At 44.0% G+C, this 25,004-nt stretch overlaps 1 protein-coding gene across 5 annotated transcripts in view; it reads right to left on the minus strand.

Annotated features, from left to right (window-relative positions):
* The window catches only part of LOC110529236 (1-phosphatidylinositol 4,5-bisphosphate phosphodiesterase beta-1), a 275,800-nt gene extending 251,775 nt beyond the window's left edge, over positions 1-24,025 (minus strand). For all 5 annotated transcript variants that reach the window (XR_005052868.2, XR_016497784.1, XM_036985414.2 and 2 more), the window contains exons 1-2: positions 23,562-24,025; positions 14,042-14,119 (exon numbers count right to left, since the gene is read on the minus strand). Coding sequence is in view for 3 of the 5 variants with exons in the window: in XM_036985414.2 (XP_036841309.1) it covers positions 14,042-14,119; positions 23,562-23,660 (177 nt within the window). In the remaining 2 variants the exon portion in view is untranslated. The remainder of the gene's footprint in view (positions 1-14,041; positions 14,120-23,561) is intronic.
* Between the last annotated feature and the right edge of the window lie 979 nt (positions 24,026-25,004).

Genomic DNA, 25,004 nt, shown 5'->3' on the forward strand with positions numbered 1-25,004 from the left:
CCCTCTATCAAACCAACCAGAGTAGCATCTCACCCTGAGGTCACTGATGTCCCACCCAATCCCCTCTATCAATCCAACCAGAGTAGCATCTCACCCTGAGGTCACTGATGTCACACTGAATCCCCTCTATCAAACCAACCAGAGTAGCATCTCACCCTGAGGTCACACCCAATCCCCTCTATCAAACCAACCAGAGTAGCATCTCACCCTGAGGTCACTGATGTCTCACCCAATCCCCTCTATCAAACCAACCAGAGTAGCATCTCACCCTGAGGTCACTGATGTCCCACCCAATCCCCTCTATCAAACCAACCAGAGTAGCATCTCACCCTGAGGTCACTGATGTCCCACCCAATCCCCTCTATCAAACCAACCAGAGTAGCATCTCACCCTGAGGTCACTGATGTCACACCAAATCCCCTCTATCAAACCAACCAGAGTAGCATCTCACCCTGAGGTCACTGATGTCACACCCAATCCCCTCTATCAAACCAACCGGAGTAGCATCTCACCCTGAGGTCACTGATGTCACACCCAATCCCCTCTATCAAACCAACCAGAGTAGCATCTCACCCTGAGGTCACTGATGTCCCACCCAATCCCCTCTATCAAACCAACCAGAGTAGCATCTCACCCTGAGGTCACTGATGTCACACCAAATCCCCTCTATCAAACCAACCAGAGTAGCATCTCACCCTGAGGTCACTGATGTCACACCCAATCCCCTCTATCAAACCAACCGGAGTAGCATCTCACCCTGAGGTCACTGATGTCACACCCAATCCGCTCTATCAAACCAACCAGAGTAGCATCTCACCCTGAGGTCACTGATGTCCCACCCAATCCCCTCTATCAAACCAACCAGAGTAGCATCTCACCCTGAGGTCACTGATGTCACACCCAATCCCCTCTATCAAACCAACCAGAGTAGCATCTCACCCTGAGGTCACACCCAATCCCCTCTATCAAACCAACCAGAGTAGCATCTCACCCTGAGGTCACACCCAATCCCCTCTATCAAACCAACCAGAGTAGCATCTCACCCTGAGGTCACTGATGTCACACCCAATCCCCTCTATGAAACCAACCAGAGTAGCATCTCACCCTGAGGTCACTGATGTCACACCCAATTCCCTCTATCAAACCAACCAGAGTAGCATCTCACCCTGATGTCACACACAATTCCCTCTATCAAACCAACCAGAGTAGCATCTCACCCTGATGTCACACACAATTCCCTCTATCAAACCAACCAGAGTAGCATCTCACCCTGATGTCACACACCATTCCCTCTATCAAACCAACCAGAGTAGCATCTCACCCTGAGGTCACTGATGTCACACCCAATCCCCTCTATCAAACCAACCAGAGTAGCATCTCACCCTGAGGTCACTGATGTCACACCCAATCCCCTCTATCAAACCAACCGGAGTAGCATCTCACCCTGAGGTCACACCCAATCCCCTCTATCAAACCAACCAGAGTAGCATCTCACCCTGAGGTCACTGATGTCCCACCCAATCCCCTCTATCAAACCAACCAGAGTAGCATCTCACCCTGAGGTCACTGATGTCCCACCCAATCCCCTCTATCAAACCAACCAGAGTAGCATCTCACCCTGAGGTCACTGATGTCACACCCAATCCCCTCTATGAAACCAACCAGAGTAGCATCTCACCCTGAGGTCACTGATGTCACACCCAATTTCCTCTATCAAACCAACCAGAGTAGCATCTCACCCTGAGGTCACTGATGTCACACCCAATCCCCTCCATCAAACCATTAAAGAGGAGCCCAACTCGATTAATTGACTTAAAAATGCACCGCTGCAAGAGCGGGATGGTCTCAATATTTGGGTGCTTATTGATCACAGCAGTCGATATTCATGAATGGTGAAAGTTCTTAAGGAGATCCTGGGGACTGTTGATGCCTCATACCGTAAAACTTCAATTAATAATATAGCCCCGGGCATTTATTGGCTTAAATCATTGAACACAACAGACTCTTATTAGAGACAGGCTTCTATTTGAGCCAGGTGTCTATTTCCTTAATAGGAAATGCACACAACTGTTGTTCATTTGCATAGTTAATTATTTATTTGCAGCATTCACTTCCATACAGCATTGTAATGAATTTCTTCATTTACTGCACTAATGTGATATCATTTACACACTGTGTCACGTTTCTTTAGTCTTAATATGGATCGATTATTCTCCTGTTTATTATTCTCTATTATTCTCCTGTTTGACATTGCACTTTTGGCAGTTCTTACTTTCGCCACTAGAGAGTGATCGGACGATTTCTGGGGGTCTGTACTCCCAAAGTTGTTGACTGTTTTTGTGCTTGCCAGTAAGCTACATGTCAAGGGTTAGCTATCAGTTCTCAGCTCTTAGCAGCCAATGGGTAGCGCTTTCTTTCTGACGACAAAAACTGAGTGGCATCCTTTTTTTTTGGTCATTATTTCATCATTTAATGTAACATACCAAAACATTAAAACCTCGGAAACAATTAGTTTAGACACGCCGTTTATTTGAAACAGACGTTTATTTGCTGAAATGTGTGCCGTTGCTCAGCTATTAAAAAAGGGACAGGCGGCTATTTGAGACTCTGCGTTTAATTGCACATTTATGGTACATAGCAGTCGAATGAGCAGTGTTGGGGAGCAGTGAACTACATGCAGTTCAACTAGTAATTGAACTATATTTTGTAGGAGCTTGGTGGGAGCTGAACTATATTCAAATCTTGGTTGTGTTTTTAGTAGTTTATTACTTATTATTATTATTATTATTATTATTATTATTATTTTACATATAGCAGCGTAGCTAACCACTGGAACTACACATTACTTTTTTTCTCCAAAATAACAGAAAATATGGGCAAGAATTGATGTTATTCTTCGGCATGAGAACTGCCTTATTCTCATGTGTGTTTAATAGGCTAAAGTACACATTCTGTTAACATATAACCCCAGAGTGATCTGTTCTTGCTATTTGTAGTCTATGACATTTCAGATTTAGATATGATAATATATCACAAAGTAGTTTGGATGTAGTGAACTACTTTTGTGAAGTAAACTATATTTTTCTCAAGGGTAGCTGTAGTGTAGCTTAACTTCTTCCAGTGTGAAGTAATTGGTAGCTTGGTGAACTATATTTTTGACAGTGTAAATTGGTCCATCCATGCCGTGGCAGACCCGGGATTCGAACCATCATTTCCAAAGACGCAACACACTACACAAAGCACTGTCCATAACATTAACTATTTTTTCAACCACTCCACAAATGTCTTGTTAACAAACTATAGTTTTGGAAAGTTGGTTAGGACATCTACTTTGTGCATGACACAAGTCATTTTTCCAACAATTGTTTACAGACAGATTATTTAACTTAAAATTCACTGTATCACAAATCCAGTGGGTCAGAAGTTTACATACACTAAGTTGACTGTGCCTTTAAACAGCTTGGAAAATGACAGAAGATGATGTCATGGCTTCAGAAGCTTCGGATAGGCTAATTGACATCATTTGAGTCAATTGGAGGTGTACCTGTGGATGTATTTCAAGGCCTACCTTCAAACTCAGTGCCTCTTTGCTTGACATCATGGGAAAATCAAAAGAATCAGCCAAGACCTCAGGAAAACAATTGTAGACCTCCATAAGTCTGGTTCATCCTTGGGAGCAATTTCCTTTCAGGAAGGAGACGTGTTCTGTCTCCTAGAGATGAACGTACTTTGGTGTGAAAAGTGCAAATCAATCCCAGAACAACAGCAAAGGACCTTGTGAAGATGCTGGAGGAAACCGGTACAAAAGTATCTATATCCACAGTAAAAGTCCTATATCGACATAACCTGAAAGGCCGTTCAGCAAAACTGCCATAAAAAAGTCAGACTATGGTTTGCAACTGCACATGGGAAGGAAGATCGTACTTCTTGGAGAAATGTCCTCTGGTCTGATGAAACAAAAATAGAACTGTTTGGCCATAATTACCAGCGTTAAGTTTGGAGGACAAACGGGGAGGCTTGCAAGCCGAAGAACACCATCCCAACCGTGAAGCACGGAGTGGCAGCATCATGTTGTGGGGGTGCTTTGCTGCAGGAGGGACTGGTGCACTTCAAATAGATGGCATCATGAGGATGGAAAATTATGTGGATATATTGAAGCAACATCTCAAGACATCAGTCAGGAAGTTAAAGCTTGGTTGCAAATGTGTCTTTCAAATGGACAATGACCCCAAGCATACTTCCAACATTGTGGCAAAATGGCTTAAGGACAACAAAGTCAAGGTATTGGAAGGGCCATCACAAAACCCTAACCTCAATCCAATAGAACATTTGTGGGCAGAACTGAAAAAGCGTGTGCGAGCAAGGAGGCCTACAAAGCTGACTCAGTTACACCAGCTCTGTCAGGAGGAATGGGACACAATTCACCCAACTTATTGTGGGAAGCTTGTGGAAGGCTACCCGAAATGTTTCACCCAAGTTCAACAATTTAAAGGCAATGCTACCAAATACTAATTGAGTGTATGTACATTTCTGACCCACTGGGAGTGTGATGAAAGAAATAAAAGCTGAAATAAATCATTCTCTCTACTATTATTCTGACATTTCACATTCTTAAAATAAAGTGGTGATCCTAACTGACCTAAGACAAGGAATATTTACTAGGATTAAATGTCAGGAATTGTGAAAAACTGAGTTCAAATGTATTTGGCTAAGGTGTATGTAAACTTCTGACTTCAACTGTATATGCTATATATACACAAGGAAGCGAGAGCAGCTATATTTTACCAATAGTAAGCTTGGTCGTCATGGCCTGACATGAAAATCAGACAGTAAATTCTCTGACAGACAGCACCCGGCAGACAGGGTGGCCCATTCATTTTCAATTAATCCTGGACTGGATTCTGCTCTATCATTATTATTATTTTATACATTTTATTTTGGTGATTACGATCTTGTCTCCTCGCTGCAACTCCCCAATGGGCGAAGGTCGAGTCATGCGTCCTCCAAAACATGACCCGCCAAGCCATGCTTCTTAACACTCACTCGCTTAACTCGGAAGTCAGCCGCAACAACTGGTCCGAGGAAACACCGTGCACCTGGGGCGACCTGTTTAGCGCGCACTGCGCCCGGGCCGCCACAGGAGTCGCTGGTGCGTGATGAGAGAAGGACATCCCTACCGGCCAAGCCCTCCCTAACCCGGACGACGCTAGGCCAATTATACGTTGGCCTAGCGAACCCAGAGTCTCTGGTGGCACAGCAACTGACCACAGCCCTAGACCACTGTCCCACCCGGGAGGCCCATTGTTTTCTAATCCATTTTTTGATGAATAATTTCTGTTGCCTGTGACTATGCTTTTATGCGTGCGATCTGTTTCAGCAATCTTTTTTTTTTGCTCGTCTATAATGTTTGTTACATTTCGTTGCTATGGGTCACTGGCTGATGTCACCCTTGTGTGTGTGTGAAGGCACTAGCCGCTTTGACAGAGAGGGACAAGTGGCGTGTACTCCATACTGTGATATTCCCGCTGGCTGTTGGAAATGCACTTAAAGGACTGTGGCTGGCCGCACCCCTCTTCTATTCACATGCGCTATTCACTCCGTACAGAAGGTTGACAGCCACAGACCTCAAGCACATTAATAACTTAACTGCACGGGGAACAACGAGGACACTTTGATGAAACAAGAATCTACTTGGCAATATTTCTTGGTGCAGTTTGAACAAACAAATCACTTGCTGGATCATGGTTTTTAACAGCCGTTATCATATTATCTCACTGTCAAATATTCAAACAAAACTAACATCTCGCTGGCTGTCCGTTGGATATGCGAACAAACAAATCACATATTCTAATCAATGGCTTTCACAATATCTCATTATCACTGTGGAAAACAACGCATGATATCTAACTCAGGGAAGAGCTGCGAAGGTGGGATAAAGAACCTGTGCATGTGTCCAAGTCAGACAGAGATAAAAACCAGAGCGAGAGAATAGGAGAGAGATAGAAGGAGAGAGCAGGAGACAGGAGTGGACAAGAGAGAGAAAGAGAGAGGAGAGAGCTGTGGTCTGGTGTGTTCTGTTCTGTGGCGATAAAGACTGTTCTGTCTGTTCCACCGTCAGCCATCTGTAGAATGCTCTAGTCCACATCACATTTTGATTGAACAGAGCCTCCAGCGCAGGCAAACAATAACATACATACTTCACACACGCAGTACTCTGTGTGCACTGTTCGCTCACTCAAAGCTTCTCGACAATGAAAGGTAAACAACACAGCGAGAGATGTGGGGAGATGTTCTGTCACACCTTGGAATTTGTGGAAACACATACGTGTACAGTGCAAACAGGTGTGGCGTATAAAATAACGCTGGTGTGTAGAGTGCGTCTTTTGTCCCTGCTGTTGGGCCTTTCCCTTTGCTTTCTTCCACTGACATCCCGAGGGAGCACGCTGTAGCAGTTATTCAAATTGGTGTGCCGTATTCTCTGTGTGTGAACCGTGTCAGGTGATTTGAATGAGCGGTGTCGGGGAGGGTTTTGAATAATGGGTGCACGCAGAAATAGGCCAACATAAACGTTATAAATAACGTCACCTCGGAGAGAAGGATAAGCCTCATCTCTACTGTTCCACCTCATATATATATATATATATATATATATACTATGAAACTACCTCTGGCAGGCTCCACGTTCAGAGCTGTATAATAGAGCAGCCGTTGGCTTTTGTTACATGTGAGTTCAAACAAGGACGCGGGACGTGTGATGAGAGAGAGAGAGAGAGACTGGCTGGAAGTGAAGTTTGCTTTGTCACATTTGTGTTTCTGAGTGTAGGGAGCATCCCTTCTCTCTGACGGTTTGACTTTTTCTGAATGAGGTACAACAGCTTAGAGAGGAAATGAACAGAGGTCAGTGCCACTGTGTGTGTGTGTGTGTGTGTGTGTGTGTGTGTGTGTATGTGTGTGTGTGTGTGTGTGTGTGTACCATAGCCTGTAGCAGTGGAAAATAAGCAATACTAATCAGAATTCACAAAGGGGAGCAGGGCCAACACGGCTAACCCAAGCAAAAATATATATTTTTGGCCAGAGTTGCTCCCCTCCTCAAGAAAGGCAACGGATAGATTCTAGTCATACAACCGCCGTAAATCCATCAGAGTCTGGCAGCGTTTTTAATCTTTTCATCCCTCTTTCACTGTTGATGCTCAGAAAGCGTGTCACCTTCATCAGAGGAAGCCTGGCAATACATAGAACATGTATATTTTGTTCCCGTGTCTAAGTTCATGTCTGGCAGGCATGTCTGGCAGGTCATCATTTTCCACTTTCACTTTTTTTCAGTTCGTTTTTTCATTGATTTGACCCTTTTCCATCTTAAGCCTGTTAGAAAATACAAAACGAGTGTGGAGGCACCAGAACAGGAGTGGGCCTGGCATTTAAACCAAAGGAGAGACTGTCAGTGTCCATTTCTCAAACTGTCACCTGCAAGATCACCTGCAGGAAATCCCATCGAAGAAATACCAAGAGAGACACTCAACGACACGTCCTATTGTGAAAGTACAGTAGAGAAAGTCGGTGACACATCCCATTATGGACGGCGCTGTTTCCAAATGACTGATTGATTCAAATGTCAGAGCCGTGGAGAGTGGAGAGCCTCTGGGACTTAGATGAGACCTGGTTCGGTCCAGCCCTGAAAACGGATAAATCATTTCCGAGTCATTGCGATGTCAAGACATCATATCAATATCGCCCTGTCCTTGTTCTTTGAGGGACGATGACAGTCCTCTCTGCATGTCTACACTGGCATCGATTTCTGTGTCATGGTTATGAAGTCTATGAGTCATCCAGTCCTACACACACACACACACACACACACACAGTGTTACGGCCAACTGGCTGAACACAAGGCAGACTGCGTGGAGGGAAACAACAGCGAGTCGCTCGGCTAACAACGACAGATAATCACAGTAATTATACAGCAGGAGAATGTCCGCAATTCCCAAAAAAGCTATCAAAATAAACTGTCACACTCAATCATGTCTAAAAATGATAATGTCCCGTGAAATAGTCTCATTAGACAAATGGCAAGACACCATGCTATGGCTGACATGATAGAAAGAACAAGGGAGATTGTTTCCAGGAAAGCAAACTCATCAATTCCTCTCTTTGGCTCCCATAACCAACCATCCTAAATTTACTGGCCAGCTCTCCAGGTTTTATCCCGCCTCACCCCTCTCTATCTCTCTTTCTCTCTTGTGTACTCTTCAACCCTCTCTCTGTATCTCTCCCTCGAGCTCTCTGTCTGCCTGCCTCTCTCTCCATCATTCTCCACCACCATTTTCCTATAACTTGCCATCCCTCTCTCTCTCCCTCCACCAGTACCCCCCTACCCATATCTCTCCCTCTTTCCCTCTCTCTTGTCTAGAAGTTTTCTGTGGGCGTATTGGCTGTAGATTTACGTCCGTCTCTGTCCCATAGTGCTGACGAAAGGAGCAGCTCCAGCCAAGGAATCCAACAGAATTGCACCGTCTGGGAACTCTGTTACGATGGAGGCAAGACATGGTGTGTGTGTGTGTGTGTGTGTGTGTGTGGGAGATTCAACATGTGGATATATTATTGCTTAAAGTCCATTAAGTGTAGGGTAGCGTGCAGGGTACACTAGATTAGAAGGGTTGAAACCACGGGGTGGGGCGCATCTGTAAAACCTATAGTGACAGGAGTAAGCAGGCATGGAAATCACACAACATACATACAAAAGAGCAAAATTAGATCATCTGAAAATAACGAGGTAACATTCCCAAGTAAGAGAGTGGTGTGAAGCCTTCCTCTCTTTCCTTCCTCGAGTAACATCGCAGAACAATTCTGCAGAATGTCTTTGTTTTGGCCACAGTCTTCGTTATGGGAGACAACACCACCATCTGACAAGACTGCCGCTTACTGTAGCCACTGAAAAACTGGGAGAGGCTAAAGTACTAACACTAATTGTAGGGCCCTATAAAATCCTCAATGCGGAGAATGCGGACGGAACCACGGAATCCAGACATTAAAATGGAATTCAACAATATCGTAACATTTATTGAACTTAGTAGGGAACCAAGTAATTAAATGTTCCCAAGTTTATCATAAGACATGAACAGACTGCACCAGTGATTCGTATTTCCTCCAAATTTCTGAAGAGGCAAAGAGAATTCCCCCTATCTGTGTATGTGCAGTGTGCGCGTCTAACACTTTGTGTAGCCGTTAGCGATGATGCTAATAAAGAATCTTCTGGTAAGATGCACTGGAATTGAAGGGTAACGACACCCAAAAATCTACATTCCTCACATTTTTCAAAGACCTCAAAAGTGGTCTCTTGATGTGGTTTAAGCATTGTTGTGGACTTGGAACGCCCAATTTATTCTTTTTTTTCTATTAAGAACTTGTAATTTTTTTTGAGATCCAAAACATGAAAAACATGAAAAAATAAAACTGTTATTTTACGTCCCTATAATTGCTGATTGCCTAGCAGAGGTGAAGAAAACTACCCCCTCCAACGGACACAGCCACCAATCGGTCACAAATGCACAAATGCAATGTTCCAACACTTCACAGCCACATGTACTGAGCATTCAGCAGTTCAAAGCAATGATAGAGTAGGAAGCTAGGTAGACGGGTAGCACTAGGGTAACTAGAATTACCCTATCCAGACTATATCAACAACAACACTTATTTCAAGTGAAAAAGGCTACTCTTGCAGAGATTAGCTGCCTTCCCAGGCTGTAGATGAGCACAGCTGCACATACTACAATACGCTGAAGGGTAATTCATTTACACATCTCTTATTCTATTCAATTCTGTAATACTCTATTCAAATCTGTGTAGCGCAACTATACTATGCACAAAACGATCTTTGCCTAACCACCAACTGTAACTGAGAGACATGCCATTTAGTGAGAGAGGCTGGGATCTGAAACTGGAGTGTCCCTAGAGAAACCTTCCACCCTTCTCCCTGACCTGACCCTCCTTCACAACACACACACACGCACGCACACGCACATGCACAAACACAAGCACGAATGCATCCACAATTCGCACGGACACACACAGCTCCAATAACCTGAATGGAGCGCAAACATCAGATGAGATCGATAACAAAAGCAACTCATTGAAAATCTGAAGACGGAATAAGAGACGACTGCACCTGGCATTTCAAGGCTACCATGGCAACTAGACCAAATGGCTGTTCATTTGGTGAGGTCCATCAAACACTCCAGATTACGCAACGCTTTCCTGAGAAGCGCTCTCCACCAATGGGAGAATACTTTATTTATACCCTTCACAGAGGCACCTGTTGCTTGTTGGGCAGTGAAGGAATGTGTGTGTGTGTGTGAGTGTGTATGCGGGCGTGTCACACACCATATGTAAAATTTATAGCCAAATGTTTTGTGCGCTGATAGTGACTGAGATAGGCTGTTCTCTAGTTGCCATGACACTGCCTATGGAACGACAGGGATATGTAAACTAGCCAACAACATTGGCCGTAGCGTACAGAGGTGTGTGTCATGTTAATCCTCTGTTAAGACAATATCGGTGATGAGTGATGACTGAACTTTTGGCCTGGTGGTGTTTGTTTTTGTGTGTGTGTGTGTGTGTGTGTGTGTGTGTGTGTGTGTGTGTGTGTGTGTGTGTGTGTGTGTGTGTGTGTGTGTGTGTGTGTGTGTGTACAGATTTGTGCATGTACGTGATTCCGAGGGGTGCGGATTAGGTCTGGTCGGGTTGAGGGAGTACACACGGGGACATAAAACAAGAGACAAATGGACTTGGAGACACACACACTAACATCTCAGTATTATGACCGCGTGAGTTTACATACCGGCGGTCTGTTTAAGAATACAACATGGCAGAGAGACACAGATGCTGGGATGCTGGACTCATTCACAAACACGCATGCACAGACACACACATGCACAAACACACGCACGCACACAGCACGCACACAGCAGGCACACAGCAGGCACACAGCAGGCACACAGTGCCACGACTCAGTGCCAGGATCTCTCTCACTGAGCGGTTTGAGGATTTGGGCACGTTCTTCGGTTTTGCACTGAAACATGGCATTGAATAGTTCCGGCCAGATGTCTTGGTCCCACTCAACCACATACAAACACCTGGATAACTACCACCACTGAACAAAAGTACGTAATCCCCTTTAAACTAAACTGCCTGGCAGTCTCCCTGTAAGACTTAATCTAAGGGATACAAATAGAGGCAATCTCGTGAGACAGGCTTTTATAAAAAATGTATGCACGCATGCATGCACGCTCCCCCACACACATGGTCGGCTGAGTGAATACTACAATAAGCTGTGTGTGTGTGTGTGTGTGTGTGTGTGTGTGTAACAGCTATAGAGGCACGATCTGTCCACTGCTTCTCTTCTCCTGAGGAATGTAAGGAATGCTCCAGCTCTGCAGGCCACCAGGATGTTGCACGCACGCACGCGCACGCGCACGCACACACACACACAGTGGACAGGACAGTGCACATGTGTAAGGACGTGGGCAACGGTACGTTTATCACGGTACGCAAAAGAAAACACATAAAGCACAAACCTTCAAAACCAAGGCATGGACCTCACATCAAATACTACCCCCATACTTAAGTGTCTATACAATATGTGTTACGATACTATATGCATCACGATTGCAATTCGACACAGCTATTGTACTGCAATTCGCTGTTCCAGACACATTTCACTATACTGTCTGTCTGCTGCAGAGGGACAAGAGAGAGCCATAATAAACACAGGTGTTGATCAGTCAGGGAACTAAAAGAGCTGAAAACATGTTGCCTCGCCTTTTCTAAAGAAGATTGAGGCCAAAGTATAAGAGGAGAAATGCAGATTTGAATAAAAAAAAACTATAGAATCGAAAATCAAAATGATATTGCGTCCCAATACTCTACTGTACCGATCCCCCCCCCCCCCATCCATCCTTCACGAATACACATTGTAACAGTACGTTAACACTGCGTATACAGGATGTGCAGGCATGTACACACACATACTGTACAAATACACATTCTCTTCCAGACACACACCTCTGTGTTCCTACAGGGAGATGCTCTGTTAGGGAGAAATATAGAAAATAAATGGTACGGTTAGCGTAGTATTGTTGCCGGGGATACAAAAATATTTTAAAAAACACACAATTTACCTTCAGAGGTACACATATAATCTCACATGGTATACATGCAGATAATCTAGTATAATGGTACATTTTTGTTCACAATATTTTGAATATTAAGGTACAGTCATCAGATACTCTCAAAAACCACACCCATCACTATCATATTTCCCAGTATGTCCTATTTCAGGTTGATAAAAACAAAAATTCATTGTGTGTTTTTTCATGCTCATTGATTGCATGCTCATTGAACATGTTTGGAAATCCTAAATCTGTCTGGATTCCAATAGGAATTTCATATCACTTTGAAAGCCAGCATAAAGTGACTTGCCTGATGTGGCCTGCAACCCAGCAGTTTCAGACCATTGTGTTGGGGGTAAACTAGGCTGTCAAAGTATGGCCTTATGACCTATAGTATGTCATGTATTGTCATTTCAAATATAAAATATTCACTTAGGCACTTACTATGTGAAGGTTATAGGCCTGAAGGCCTTTGAATGCAACAATCATGACTCTAGCAAAACACAGTCATGGGTGGTACTGGTAACTAAAATTCACTTGAAAGGCACCCTGGGAAATATGCAAATAAGGCATTACACCCTGCAGTGTTGAACAACAGCCAAAAACCTTTTAGAGCTACATTTTTGCCACTTAAAAAGAACAAGCTGCTTTGTCCCTATGGTGATACCCTAAAAAGGCAAATGTGTACCTTTTCCAAATGTACGCTTTTGTACCTTTACTATCTTGTCCCCTAAGGTACACTATTGCCTCTTTTAAGGTACAAATTGCAAGGGTACATTAATGTACTTAGAACCAGAGGTAATTATGTGGTGAGTAAAAATCAGGGCCAGTAGCAAGCTGTCTGTATTTATATACTGCAGAGGGCAGAAGTGATGACTTGCTGGCTTTATATTATCTATGTGTCTGGAGGTGTGTGTGTGTGTGTGTGTGTGTGTGTGTGTGTGTGTGTGTGTGTGTGTGTGTGTGTGTGTGTGTGTGTGTGTGTGTGTGTGTGTGTGTGTGTGTGTGTGTGTGTGTGTGTGTGTGTGCGTGCGTGCGTGCGCGTGTGCCTCAGCAGAGCCAGTCACAGTTAGAGCCATTGATTTTGTGTTGAAACAGATGGAGTTATTTCACTATACCACCAGACCGGGGCAGGGACAGGACTGCTGACTGAGACGCCACCTCTATACACCCCCCCCCCCCCCTCCCCCCCACACACCTCTGGTCTTTTCCTGCTCTCTTTACTAATAGCCTCCGCTCTTAAGGGATAGTGGCTATATATTTTCCCCTCTCCTCTGACTGGTTCTTGTAGTAAGGACAGACGTGACCCTGGTGGTTTCTAGGGATAGCTGCCTGTGCAAATGTCACTGATTCAGCTCAGATCACCTCCCACATAGGATTGCAGTAAGAAGGTAAAGCTAGTATGAGCCTAGCATCGACTGCCAAGAGCCACTCAAACAATATACTGCTCGTGACTTGTGTGTTGTTGTTGTTGTTGATTATGAGGGGAAGTGGGGACAGGGAGTAGCTGTCAACTCCAGTTCTACCCCAACAAAACCCACCCTGAGCAGGACATTGACCACTGATCTGTGAGTATGTCCTGCCTCACCTGCTTAGGGTAGTATTTTAGGAGTGGTGCTGGAATGCTGCGTCTACAGTTTCATAGAGCAACATTATCTCTCAGTGCTACACTATGGACAACCCAATTCCTTCTAAAGGCACTTCCATCTAAATGAAGAGTATCTCTGACATGTCTACCTTTACAAATAAACAATTGTTTCCTGGTTCAACCAAAGTTCTCTCGACTCTGAAAAGGAAATGGGATGTTACCAAAATGATCTTCAATCTGTGAAATGCCTTTGTTATTATCTTCTTCTGTGTAATATCTTTGTTCTTACCTTGTTCTGGTCAGTCCAGTACAGGAAGTAGCCCTGGGGGTCGACTCGTAAGGTCACAGGGGTCACCGTAGTGGAGTCCTGTTGAGAGAGGAAAGCATTCCATTTGTGAGAGCTAGAAATGTGTGTGCTGGACAGAGCACATGTTGTTAAAGTGTGTGTATCATTTTGTTGCGTGATTGAATGCGACAGAGAGCTGCTTCCGTTCCGCTGTGCTGAAAACAGCGGGCTTTGATTGAAACAGGAGAGAGCTGCCGCGTGTGTGTATTGAAACAGAAGAAACCTGCCGCGTATGCTATTGTCTTTCAGACACCATCCTACAAAAGGACAACACCAAGGCATTATGTCACCACACACACACACACACACAGTAACAGTCCCAGCCCAGGGCCGTCTTTACACAACGTAGCAAAGGCAGATACTGTTGGCTGCTTCTATAAAAAGCCGTGGCGTTTCTGTCCATAGTTGCCAGCCCAGCACAGCACTCAGCTGAACACACTGACTGATTGTCTTCCTGTCCGCCTGTCCTAAGGCCTGATGAATCATACAGGAATACATACAGTACAATTGGACACACTGTGAAGCTGGGACTCTTCAAAAGGATTCCAAGATATCGCCCATGCTGCATCAGAGAATGAGACATAATAGATTCTGAAAAAAGTGTCTAAGACAAAGTCAGCTTCCCAAATGGCACCCTATTCCCTGTATAGTGCACTACTTTTGACCAGAGTCCACAGCCGCCCTTTTAAAATGGTATAGGTCCACTACTGTATGCTGTTCACTATGTTGAAGGTTGTATGCGTGCTATGACATCATGTGAGGGGGCAGATTACATACACTGAAGAAGAATGGAAACGCAACATGCAACAATTTCAAAGATTTTACTGAGTTTCAGTTCATATAAGGAAATCAGTCAAAACAGGCCCTAATCTATGGATTCACCATGACTGGGAATACAGATATGCATCTGTTGGTCAAAGCTCCCTTAAAAAAAGTGAAGTGGATTAGAAGACCAGTCAGTATCTGGTGTGACCACCATTTGCCTCATGCAGAGAGACACATTTCCATCGCATAGAGTTGATCAGGCTGTTGATTGTGGCCATGTGGAATGTTGTCCCTGTCCTCTTCAATGGCTGTCCAAAGTTGCTGGATATTGGCGGGAACTGGAACACACTGTCGTACACGTCGATCCAGAGCATCCCAAACATGCTCAATGGGTGACATGTCTGGTGAGTATGAGGTGATGGCAGCGGATGAATGGCACGATAATGGGCCTCAGGATCTCGTCATGATATCTCTGTCTTATTCAAATTGCCATCGATAAAATGCAATTGTCTTCATTGTCCGTAGCTTACGCCTCCCCATACCATAACCTCACTGCCACCATGGGGCTCATCAGAAAACCGCTCGGCCATCTGCCCGGTACAGTTGAAATCGGGATTCATCCGTGAAGTGCACACTTCTCCAGGGTGCCTGTGGCCATCGAAGGTGAGCATTTGCCCACTGAAGTTGGTTACAACGCCGAACTGCAGTCAGGTCAAGACCCTGGTGAGGTCAACGAGCGCACAGATGAGCTGCCCTGAGACCGTTTCTGACAGTTTGCAGAAATTCACCTGTGTGATGACGATGCTGCTTAATCAGCTTCTTGATATGCCACACCTGTCAGGTGGATGGATTATCTTGGCAAGGAGAAATACTCACTAAACAGGGATGTAAACACATTTTATGGAACATTTCTGGGATCATTTATTCCAGCTCATGAAACGTTTATATTTTTGTTCAGTGTATATACTGTATCTCCCTTGTGATTTTAAATAAGGACTGTCTTAGTTACTAGGGGGTCAGTTACTAGTCCTGGACTAAAAAGCATATTCAATGGCGAATCCCTTTTTAGTCCAGGAGTAGGTTTAGCCTGGATCTGGGAAACTGGCCCAAGAGGTCTAGTATTTAGAAGATTTCTTACGGCCTATAGCTGTCTGACTGGAAACAGAGGGTTGGCGGGTGAGAGATCATCATTGGGTTCTGGTCACCTGTAACAGGGTAACCTGAACTGGTGTTACCTGATGTACACGCTGACCACTCTAAACAGAATTGATTGCAATCGTATCAATCCTACTCTATTCCATATAGACAGAGAAGGAGTGTGAGAGAGAGAGAGAGAGCGAGAGAGAGAGCGAGAGAGAGAGAGAGAGAGAGAGGGAGCAAAATCGAGAGAAGGAAAGAAGGAAAGAAGGAAAGAAAGAAAGAACAGAAAGAAAGAAAATAAAATCGCAAATGGTCAACTTACACACATAAAAAGCATGCCATGACTCACAACAAATCAGATGACAGATGCACTATATCGAGTACTGGTATTACGATGACAATAATGACACAAAATAAGTCTGGGCATGGCTAAGTGTTTGTCTTCAGCAGAATGTTACAACTTTTAGTCCTAAACTTCACAGAGGATTTCATGGATGATGTTGTATATCAGACTGAGAGATCTAAAGATGGCTGGTCACCAGTGACAATCTGCGTAACGATGTGGTCCAGATTCATAGTACATATATTTTTTCAACCAAATCTCTATTTTTTATGTAAATGGGATATTGTATATACACTTTTATATATACATACACTTTTTGGGCGATATCACTAGAGGTCGACCGATTATGATTTTTCAACGCCGATACCGATACCGATTATTGGAGGACGAAAAAAGGCCGATACCGATTAATTGGCCAATTTTTATATATATATATTTGTAATAATGACAATTACAACAATGCTGAATGAACAGTTATTTTAACTTAATATAATACATCAATAAAATCAATTTAGTCTCAAATAAATAATGAAACATGTTCAATTTGGTTTAAATAATGCAAAAACAAAGTGTTGGAGAAGAAAGTAAAAGTGCAATATGTGCCATATAAAAAAGCTAACGTTTAACCTCTTAGAGCTCTAGGGGCGCTATTTCATTTTTGGATAAAAAACGTTCCCGTTTTAAGCGCGATATTTTGTCACGAAAAGATGCTCGACTATGCATATTCTTGACAGTTTTGGAAAGAAAACACTCTGAAGTTTCAGAATCTGCAAAGATTTTGTCTGTAAGTGCCCCAGAACTCATTCTACAGGCGAAACCAAGATGATGCATCACCCAGGAATTAGCAGAATTTCTGAAGCTCTGTTTTCCATTCTCTCCTTATATGGCTGTGATTGCGCAAGGAATGAGCCTACACTTTCTGTCGTTCGCCCAAGGTCTTAGCAGCATTGTGACGTATTTGTAGGCATATCATTGGAAGATTGGCCATAAGAGACTACATTTTCCAGAGGTCCGCCCGGTGTCCTTTGTCTAAATTTGTGCGTAATCTTCAGGTGCGGGCATTTTCTCCTGGGATTCAGGAGAGAAAGCATGTGTCCAAGAACGATGTATCAATGAAGAGATATGTGAAAAACACCTTGAGGATTGATTCTAAACAACGTTTGCCATGTTTTCAGTCGATATTATGGAGTTAATTTGGAAAAAAGTTTGCGTTTTGAGGACTGAATTTATGGATTTTTTTTGGTAGCCAAATGTGATGTATAAAACGGAGCTATTTCTAATACACAAGGAATCTTTTTGGAAAAACTGAGCATCTGCTATCTAACTGAGAGTATCCTCATTGAAAACATCAGAAGTTCTTCAAAGGTAAATGATTTTATTTGAAGGCTTTTATGTTTTTGTTAATGTTGCGTGCTGGATGCTAACGCTAATGCTAACGCTAAATGTTAACGCGAAATGCTAACTCTAGCTAGCTACTTTTACACAAATGATTGTTTTCCTATGGTTGAGAAGCATATTTTGAAAATCTGAGATGACAGTGTTGTTTACAAAAGGCTAAGCTTGAGAGATGGCATATTTATTTCATTTCATTTGCGATTTTCATAAATAGTTAACGTTGTGTTATGCTAATGAGCTTGCTGATAGATTTACACAATCCTGGATACAGGGGTTTTTTCATAGCTAAACGTGACGCAGAAAACGGAGCGATTTGTCCTAAACAAATAATCTTTCAGGAAAAACTGAACATTTGCTATCTGAGAGTCTCCTCATTGAAAACATCTGAAGTTCTTCAAAGGTAAATGATTTTTTTGAATGCTTTTCTGTTTTTTTGTGTAAATGTTGCCAGCTGAATGCTAATGCTAAATGCTACGTTAGCCATCAATACTGTTACACAAATGCTTGTTTTGCAATGGTTGAGAAGCATATTTTGAAAATCTGAGATGACAGTGTTGTTAACAAAAGGCTAAGCTTGAGAGCTAGCATATTTATTTCATTTCATTTGCGATTTTCATGAATAGTTAACGTTGCGTTATGGTAATGAGCTTGAGTCTGTATTCACGAACCCGGATCCGGGATGGGGAGATCAGAAAGGTTAAGTTCCTTGCTCAGAAGATATGAAAGCTGGTGGTTCCTTTTAACATGAGTCTTCAATATTCCCAGGTGATAGGTTTAAGGTTGTAGTTATTATAGGAATTATAGGACTATTTCGCTCTATGCCATTTGTATTTCATATACCTTTGACTATTGGATGTTCTTATAGGCACTATAGTATTGCCAGTGTAACAGTATAGCTTCCGTCCCTCTCCTCGCCCCTACCTGGGCTTGAACCAGGGACACGTCGACAACAGCCACCCTCGAAGCATCGTTACCCATCGCTCCACAAAAGCCGCGGCCCTTGCAGAGCAAGGGGAACAAGTACTTCAAGGTCTCAGAGCGAGTGACGTCACCGATTGAAACGCTATTAGCGCGCACCCCGCTAACTAGCTAGCCATTTTACATCGGTTACACCAGCCTAATCTCGGGGGTTGATAGGCTTGAAGTCAAGTCATAAACAGCTCACTTGAAGCATTGCGAAGAGCTGCTGGCAAATGCACGAAAGTGCTGTTTCAATGAATGCTTACATGCCTGCTGCTGCCTACCACAGCTCAATCAGACTGCTCTATCAAATATCAAATCATAGACTTAATTATAACGTAATAACACACAGAAATACGAGTCATAGTTTCCGGATTTGACCATATTAATGACCTATAATTTCAAAAACAAAACATTTATTCTTTCAATGAAATACGGAACCGTTACGTATTTTATCGAATGGGTGGCAACCCTAAGTCTAAATATTGCTGTTCCATTGCACAACCTTCAATGTTATGTCATAATTATGTACAATTCTGGCAAATTTATTACGGTCTTTGTCAGGAAGAAATGGTATTCACACAGTTCGCAACGAGCCAGTCGGACCAAACTGCTGCATACACACAGACTCTGCTTGCACGGAACGCAAGAGAAGTGACACAATATCCCTAGTTAAAAGAAATTAATGTTAGCAGGCAATATTAACTAAATATGTAGGTTTAAAAATATATACTTGTGTATTGATTTTAAAGAAAGGCATTGACGTTTATGGTTAGGTACACATTGGTGCAACGATAGTGCTTTTTTTGCGAACGCGCTTGTTAAATCATCACCCGTTTGGCGAAGTAGGCTGTGATTCGGTGAGAAATTAACAGGCACTGCATCGATTATATGCAACGCAGGACAAGCTGGATAAACTAGTAATATCATCAACCATGTGTAGTTAACTAGTGATTATGTTGAGATTGATTGTTTTTTATAAGATAGGTTTAATGCTAGCTAGCAACTTACCTTGGTTCCTTGCTGCACTCGTGTAACATGTAGTCAGCCTGCCACGCAGCCTCCTCGTGGAGTGCAATGTAATCGGCCACAATCGGTGTCCAAAAATGCAGATTACCGATTGTTATGAAAACTTGAAATCGGCCCTAATTAATCAGCCATTCCGATTAATCGGTCAACCTCTAGACATCACTTGGTTTTGAGAAACTTACACCAACCAGTGATAGACTTCCTCATGCTAGTTCTGCAGTGTCCGGGCGTGAATAAAACTAGAGCACGACCGATACATTGGTTGACCCATATTATCGGCCGATATTAAACTTTCACCTAAATATTTGTACCTAAGAAGGTAAACTAAACAAGTGTTTTGCATTTACTTACGTATTTATAGATGATATAGTTGCTTTTTGTTGGTGTAAACCACAAATAAAAAGTTCTCAAATAATGTTCATTTTAATTTGCAGTTAAGAAATCAGAATTTAAGGGCCTCCCGGGTGGCGCCAGCTGTGCCACCAGAGACCTGGGTTCGCGCCCAGGCTCTGTCGTGACCGGGAGGTCCGTGGGGCGACGCACAATTGGCCTAGCGTTGTCCGGGTTAGGGAGGGGTTGGCCGGTAGGGATATTCTTGTCCCATCGCGCACCAGCGACTCCTGTGGCGGGCCGGGCGCAGTGCACGCTAACCAGCAATAGGCTGGGAGAGGCTGGATTGAGGGCTTGTAGGCCTGTTGTAAGGCAGGTCCTCACCAGACATCACCGCCAACAACGTCACCTATGGGCACAAACTCAACGTCGCTGGACCAGACAGGACTGGCAAAAAGTGCTATTCACTGATGAGTTGCGGTATTGACTCACCAGGGGTGATGGTCGGATTCGCGTTTATTGTTGAAGGAATGAGCGTTACACCGAGGCCTGTACTCTGGAGCGGGGTCGATTTGGACGTGGAGGGTCCGTCATGGTCTGGGGTGGTGTGTCACAGCATCATCGGACTGAGCTTGTTGTCATTGCAGGCAATCTCAACGCTGTGCGTTACAGGGAAGACATTCCTCCCTCATGTGGTACCCTACCTGCCGGCTCATCCTGACATGACCCTCCAGCATGACAATGCCACCAGCCATACTGCTCGTTCTGTGCGTGATTTCCTGCAATACAGGAATGTCAGTGTTCTGCCATGGCCAGCGAAGAGCCCGGATCTCTATCCCATTGAGCACGTCTGGGACCTGTTGGATCGGAGGGTGAGGGCTAGGGCCATTCCCCCCAGAAATGTCAGGGAACTTGCAGGTGCCTTGGTGGAGGAGTGGGGTAACATCTCACAGCAAGAACTGCCAAATCTGGTGCAGTCCATGAGTAGGAGATGCCCTATAGTACTTAATGCAGCTGGTGGCCACACCAGATACTGACTGTTACTTTTGATTTTGACCCCCCTCTGTTTAGGGAAAAATTATTCAATTTCTGTTAGTCACATGTCTGTGGAACTTGTTCAGTTCATGTCTCAGTTGTTGAATCTTGTTATGTTCATACAAATATTTACACATGATAAGTTTGCTGAAAATAAAAGCTGTTGACAGTGACGTTTCTTTTTTTTGCATTTATATTGATGTCCCCACTCTCCCTGGCCACAGCTACAAACACATTGAGTCATTATGGAATTCTTAGAGAGTCTTACTCCTGGATCAGAATTCACACACAATCTCAGAGTATCGGCTGCTAAGAGCTAAAAGGTTTCCTCAATTAGCTCTGGACAAAATCTTACACTAGGGAAGGAAATTGTCATAATTAAAGGAATTTTTCACATTTCGGAGTAATTGTGATCGTTAACAGGTTTTGTCTCAGCTCTCCTTTGAGTGAAGGGACAGAGGGAAGCAGGCAGACTGAGTGGCGACAGCCTTTTGTGGCCTTGGGAATATACCCGTCACAGTAGTTTTTCGTCCCATTACTGCTGATGAAGATTTAAGGGTTGTACCATTAGCCATTGCCTAGAAAAGGGGATGGGGCCAAAAGGGGTTGTGTTCCGATTGTTTCGCTTGGGTTTTCTAACACTGTCTGGGTGGTTAGCAGTACAGACAGATAGAGTATATGGAGGCAATTTATCTTCAAACCCCCAGAAAGGATTTGGTATGAGAAATAATGCTTTCCTTCTTCTCCTCTTCTCTCTCCCCCTTTTCCCATCTCTCATTCTTTGTATTTTCTCTCTCTCTCTCCTTCTCCCTCTCGCCTTGCTCTACAACACTTGTCTCAGGCAGTGAATCAAAGTGCCTGTATTCTGGCCACTCCATGCCATCTCCGCCCTGCTGAGAGGATTTGGTCTCCACCTCGTCTCAATATTGCACTTTCCTCGCTCCACGGTTTCTTCGTTTATGTTCACGGTTTCCCATGACTACCGTGTCACGCCTCTTCTGACATGCAGTTGCACCAGGGGGAAAGGTTTTGATTGAGAACATGCTCAATGATTTATGTACGTCTGAATGTATCTCTCTCTCCTTCCCTCCCTCCCTCCCTCTCTTTCATTTTTCACTCTTTCCACCGAGGGAAAGGGGGGACGGAGGGAGGAAGGAAGGAGTGCATGTGAAAACGGTGAGAGTGCGCTCTGTGTGTGTGTGTCAGGAAAGACCTTAGGCTATGGGGTGTGGAGAGAGGTCACGGAAGTCCCCACCCTCATCGGCACACTCTAAAAAACCTGGCTAGCACCGCACACACCTCACACTCCTTCTCACAACATACCGCCCCACGCAGAGAGAAAGGAGAGAAAGAGAGATCATTTGTTTAATGTATGACTCACAATGACCATAAAGCCTAATAACATTTATAAACAAATATGAGTAAAACCATTTTTTTTAAGTAGACCCACCCACATATTTTGCCTAGTCTACTTGTTGAGTTTATCAACAGTGACTGCGTTTGATGCCTATCCAAATATCTGAATACATACACACTGTCATCGTTGTGCAATCAATGTTCCTGCTTATTTGCGCGGCTCTGCGTCAGGCAACAGTCCCGCTGGCAGTCAGCAACACACAGGTGGCAGGTGCATGGCATTTCCAACGCAAACCACCAAAAATGTCCTTATTAATGAATTGCTTATTAAGACAAGTGTAGGTTATTTATTTGAAGCTGCACAGGCTGTCTATAAAAGGGAACAATACCTTCTATTTTTTTTAAAGGCAAAACAACAACAAAAAACGTGGTCTTTCCACATGATCACTGTGTTCAAATAAAACACGTTGCTGTGTGTGGCGTTACCTATGAGAAATGACTATGGGAAGTGCTTTGCAGTAGCCTTCTCCTGTAGGCTCATCTCACCCAGAGACGACGATATGTTGTAGCAGAGCTGTGCTTGACAGCGGTGAGCAATACATTCTAATCAAGGTCATTTTGCTGTTACAGGCTGGCGAGAGTGACTGATGATACCAATAGACCACTCATTCAGAGGTTGCTAGCGTTCAATGGTATTATAGCCTTACAGAGATTCATGTGGAGATGTACAAGTCAAAACGAGTGTGATTAAATGGCATACTACTGTGTCGGGTTTCTGTGTAAAGCAGTGCATTCAAGGCAATGAATGACCTCTCATTCTCAATCTGAAAAAGCGGGCTTGTGCACACACGCGCACGCTCACCGTGACATTTACACCAACATTTCGAAATGCGTTTGACATCGTCACCCACAACTGTAGCGCTTTCTGTAGCCAAAAGTCGAACAGTGGAGGAGCGATATTCACTCAAGCAGGCAGTGGACACTGTTGCACCGTGGCAAATGTACAAGACATCCGTTTCAGTGCAGTGGTAACTGTGCACCAAACATTGGCTACATAATAGACAGTGATAAACCAGTCCCCCTCCCCCCAAAAAATCAAATAAGACTTACATCATCCCATTTCATGAATTTGCTGCCCTTTCTCAGGCTCTCGCTCACGGACACCGGCTTGAGCTGCAGCGCATGAACTCCTGGCTGAGCCCCGGCCATTGACTCATCTACTCTCCTCAACCGACAAAAATAAAATAAACGGTTTTAAGTCGCTTTCTCCTTTTTCTTTCCGAAACGACCCTTCTGCTGAGGAACGATAGGCTGATGGAAGCTCCACTAGTGTTGGCAGTATCTCATTCCAGCATGGGGCTGCGGGTCTCCGCTTTGAAGCTCCCTGACGCGAGTTGGACGAGAAAGCAGGCTCAGCTGAGGGACTGGGTGAAGTCCGCTGATGACGGCTGATGCAGTTTCAGAAAGAGGGGAGGGAGGGGAGGGGGGGTAGAGACTTTGAATGAGTGAGTGTCTGCACTCCTATTTTAAAAACAGTCAATGCGGGGAACGAGTTCCGTGGCTCTATGTGATCTAGCGCCTCCCTGCGCTCAAGGCAATGTGGATAGTAGGCCTGCACACACTTCTACTATCCTTGTGGGGACCAAACAATTGATTCCCATTCACAATCCTATTTTCCCTAACCCTAAACCTAACCCGTAACCTAACCTTAACCCCAACCCTAACCCCAAAACCCTAACCTAAAACTAACCCTAACTCCTAACTCTAAACCTAACCCCTAAGCCTAATTGTAACCCTAAACCTAACCCCTAAGCCTAATTGTAACCCTAAACCTAACCCCTAAGCCTAAAAAGTATTTTTTCCTTGTGGGGCGCGGACCCGGCGAAATGTCCCAAAATTGTTCCTTGTTTTACTATCGAGGACTTCTGGTCCCACAAGGATAGTAAAAACAAACCACACACACACAGAGAAAGAGAGAGTGAGAGCACTGTTACTTCCTAAAACGTCCAGAAAGAGATGTAACAGTATTCAAACCGCTTCAGCCATATTCCTCTTGGTGGTCAGTGGACAGGCCAGCTGTCTGAAATGGAAGCAGTGTTAGGCTTCTTGTCCCATGTCCCCCCCCCCCCCCCCCCCCCACACACACACACACACACACACACACACACACAAACGCAGACAGACACACGCACACACCTCTGGAACCGGTGTGTGTGTGTCAACATGGAAGCCCAGAGAAGAGAGACATGCGGCTTCAGTTCATCTTTCAAAGAGCTATTTTTAAAATAGTCGTACGGGGGACAAACAAACATGGGTTTGAAGTCAGCTGTGTGTTAGGTCACTTGGATCACCCACAGCCTCACGTCATGTCTGATGTGAAGCGTTACAGACGAGACAAGCCAACTACAGTGTACTCAATTTATTACAAACACAGATCTACTATAATAATCTACCATCTATAGCGAGCGGGCGGAAACCATACAGAGAAAGCCTCCAATTACTGTGTGCATTTCACTTTTAAGAGAAAACCCTATTAGAAGATCCAATTGCCAA

The sequence above is a fragment of the Oncorhynchus mykiss genome, chromosome 8, assembly GCF_057628025.1.
Source record: "Oncorhynchus mykiss isolate SJ-2025 chromosome 8, ASM5762802v1, whole genome shotgun sequence".
Lineage (NCBI taxonomy): Eukaryota > Metazoa > Chordata > Actinopteri > Salmoniformes > Salmonidae > Oncorhynchus > Oncorhynchus mykiss.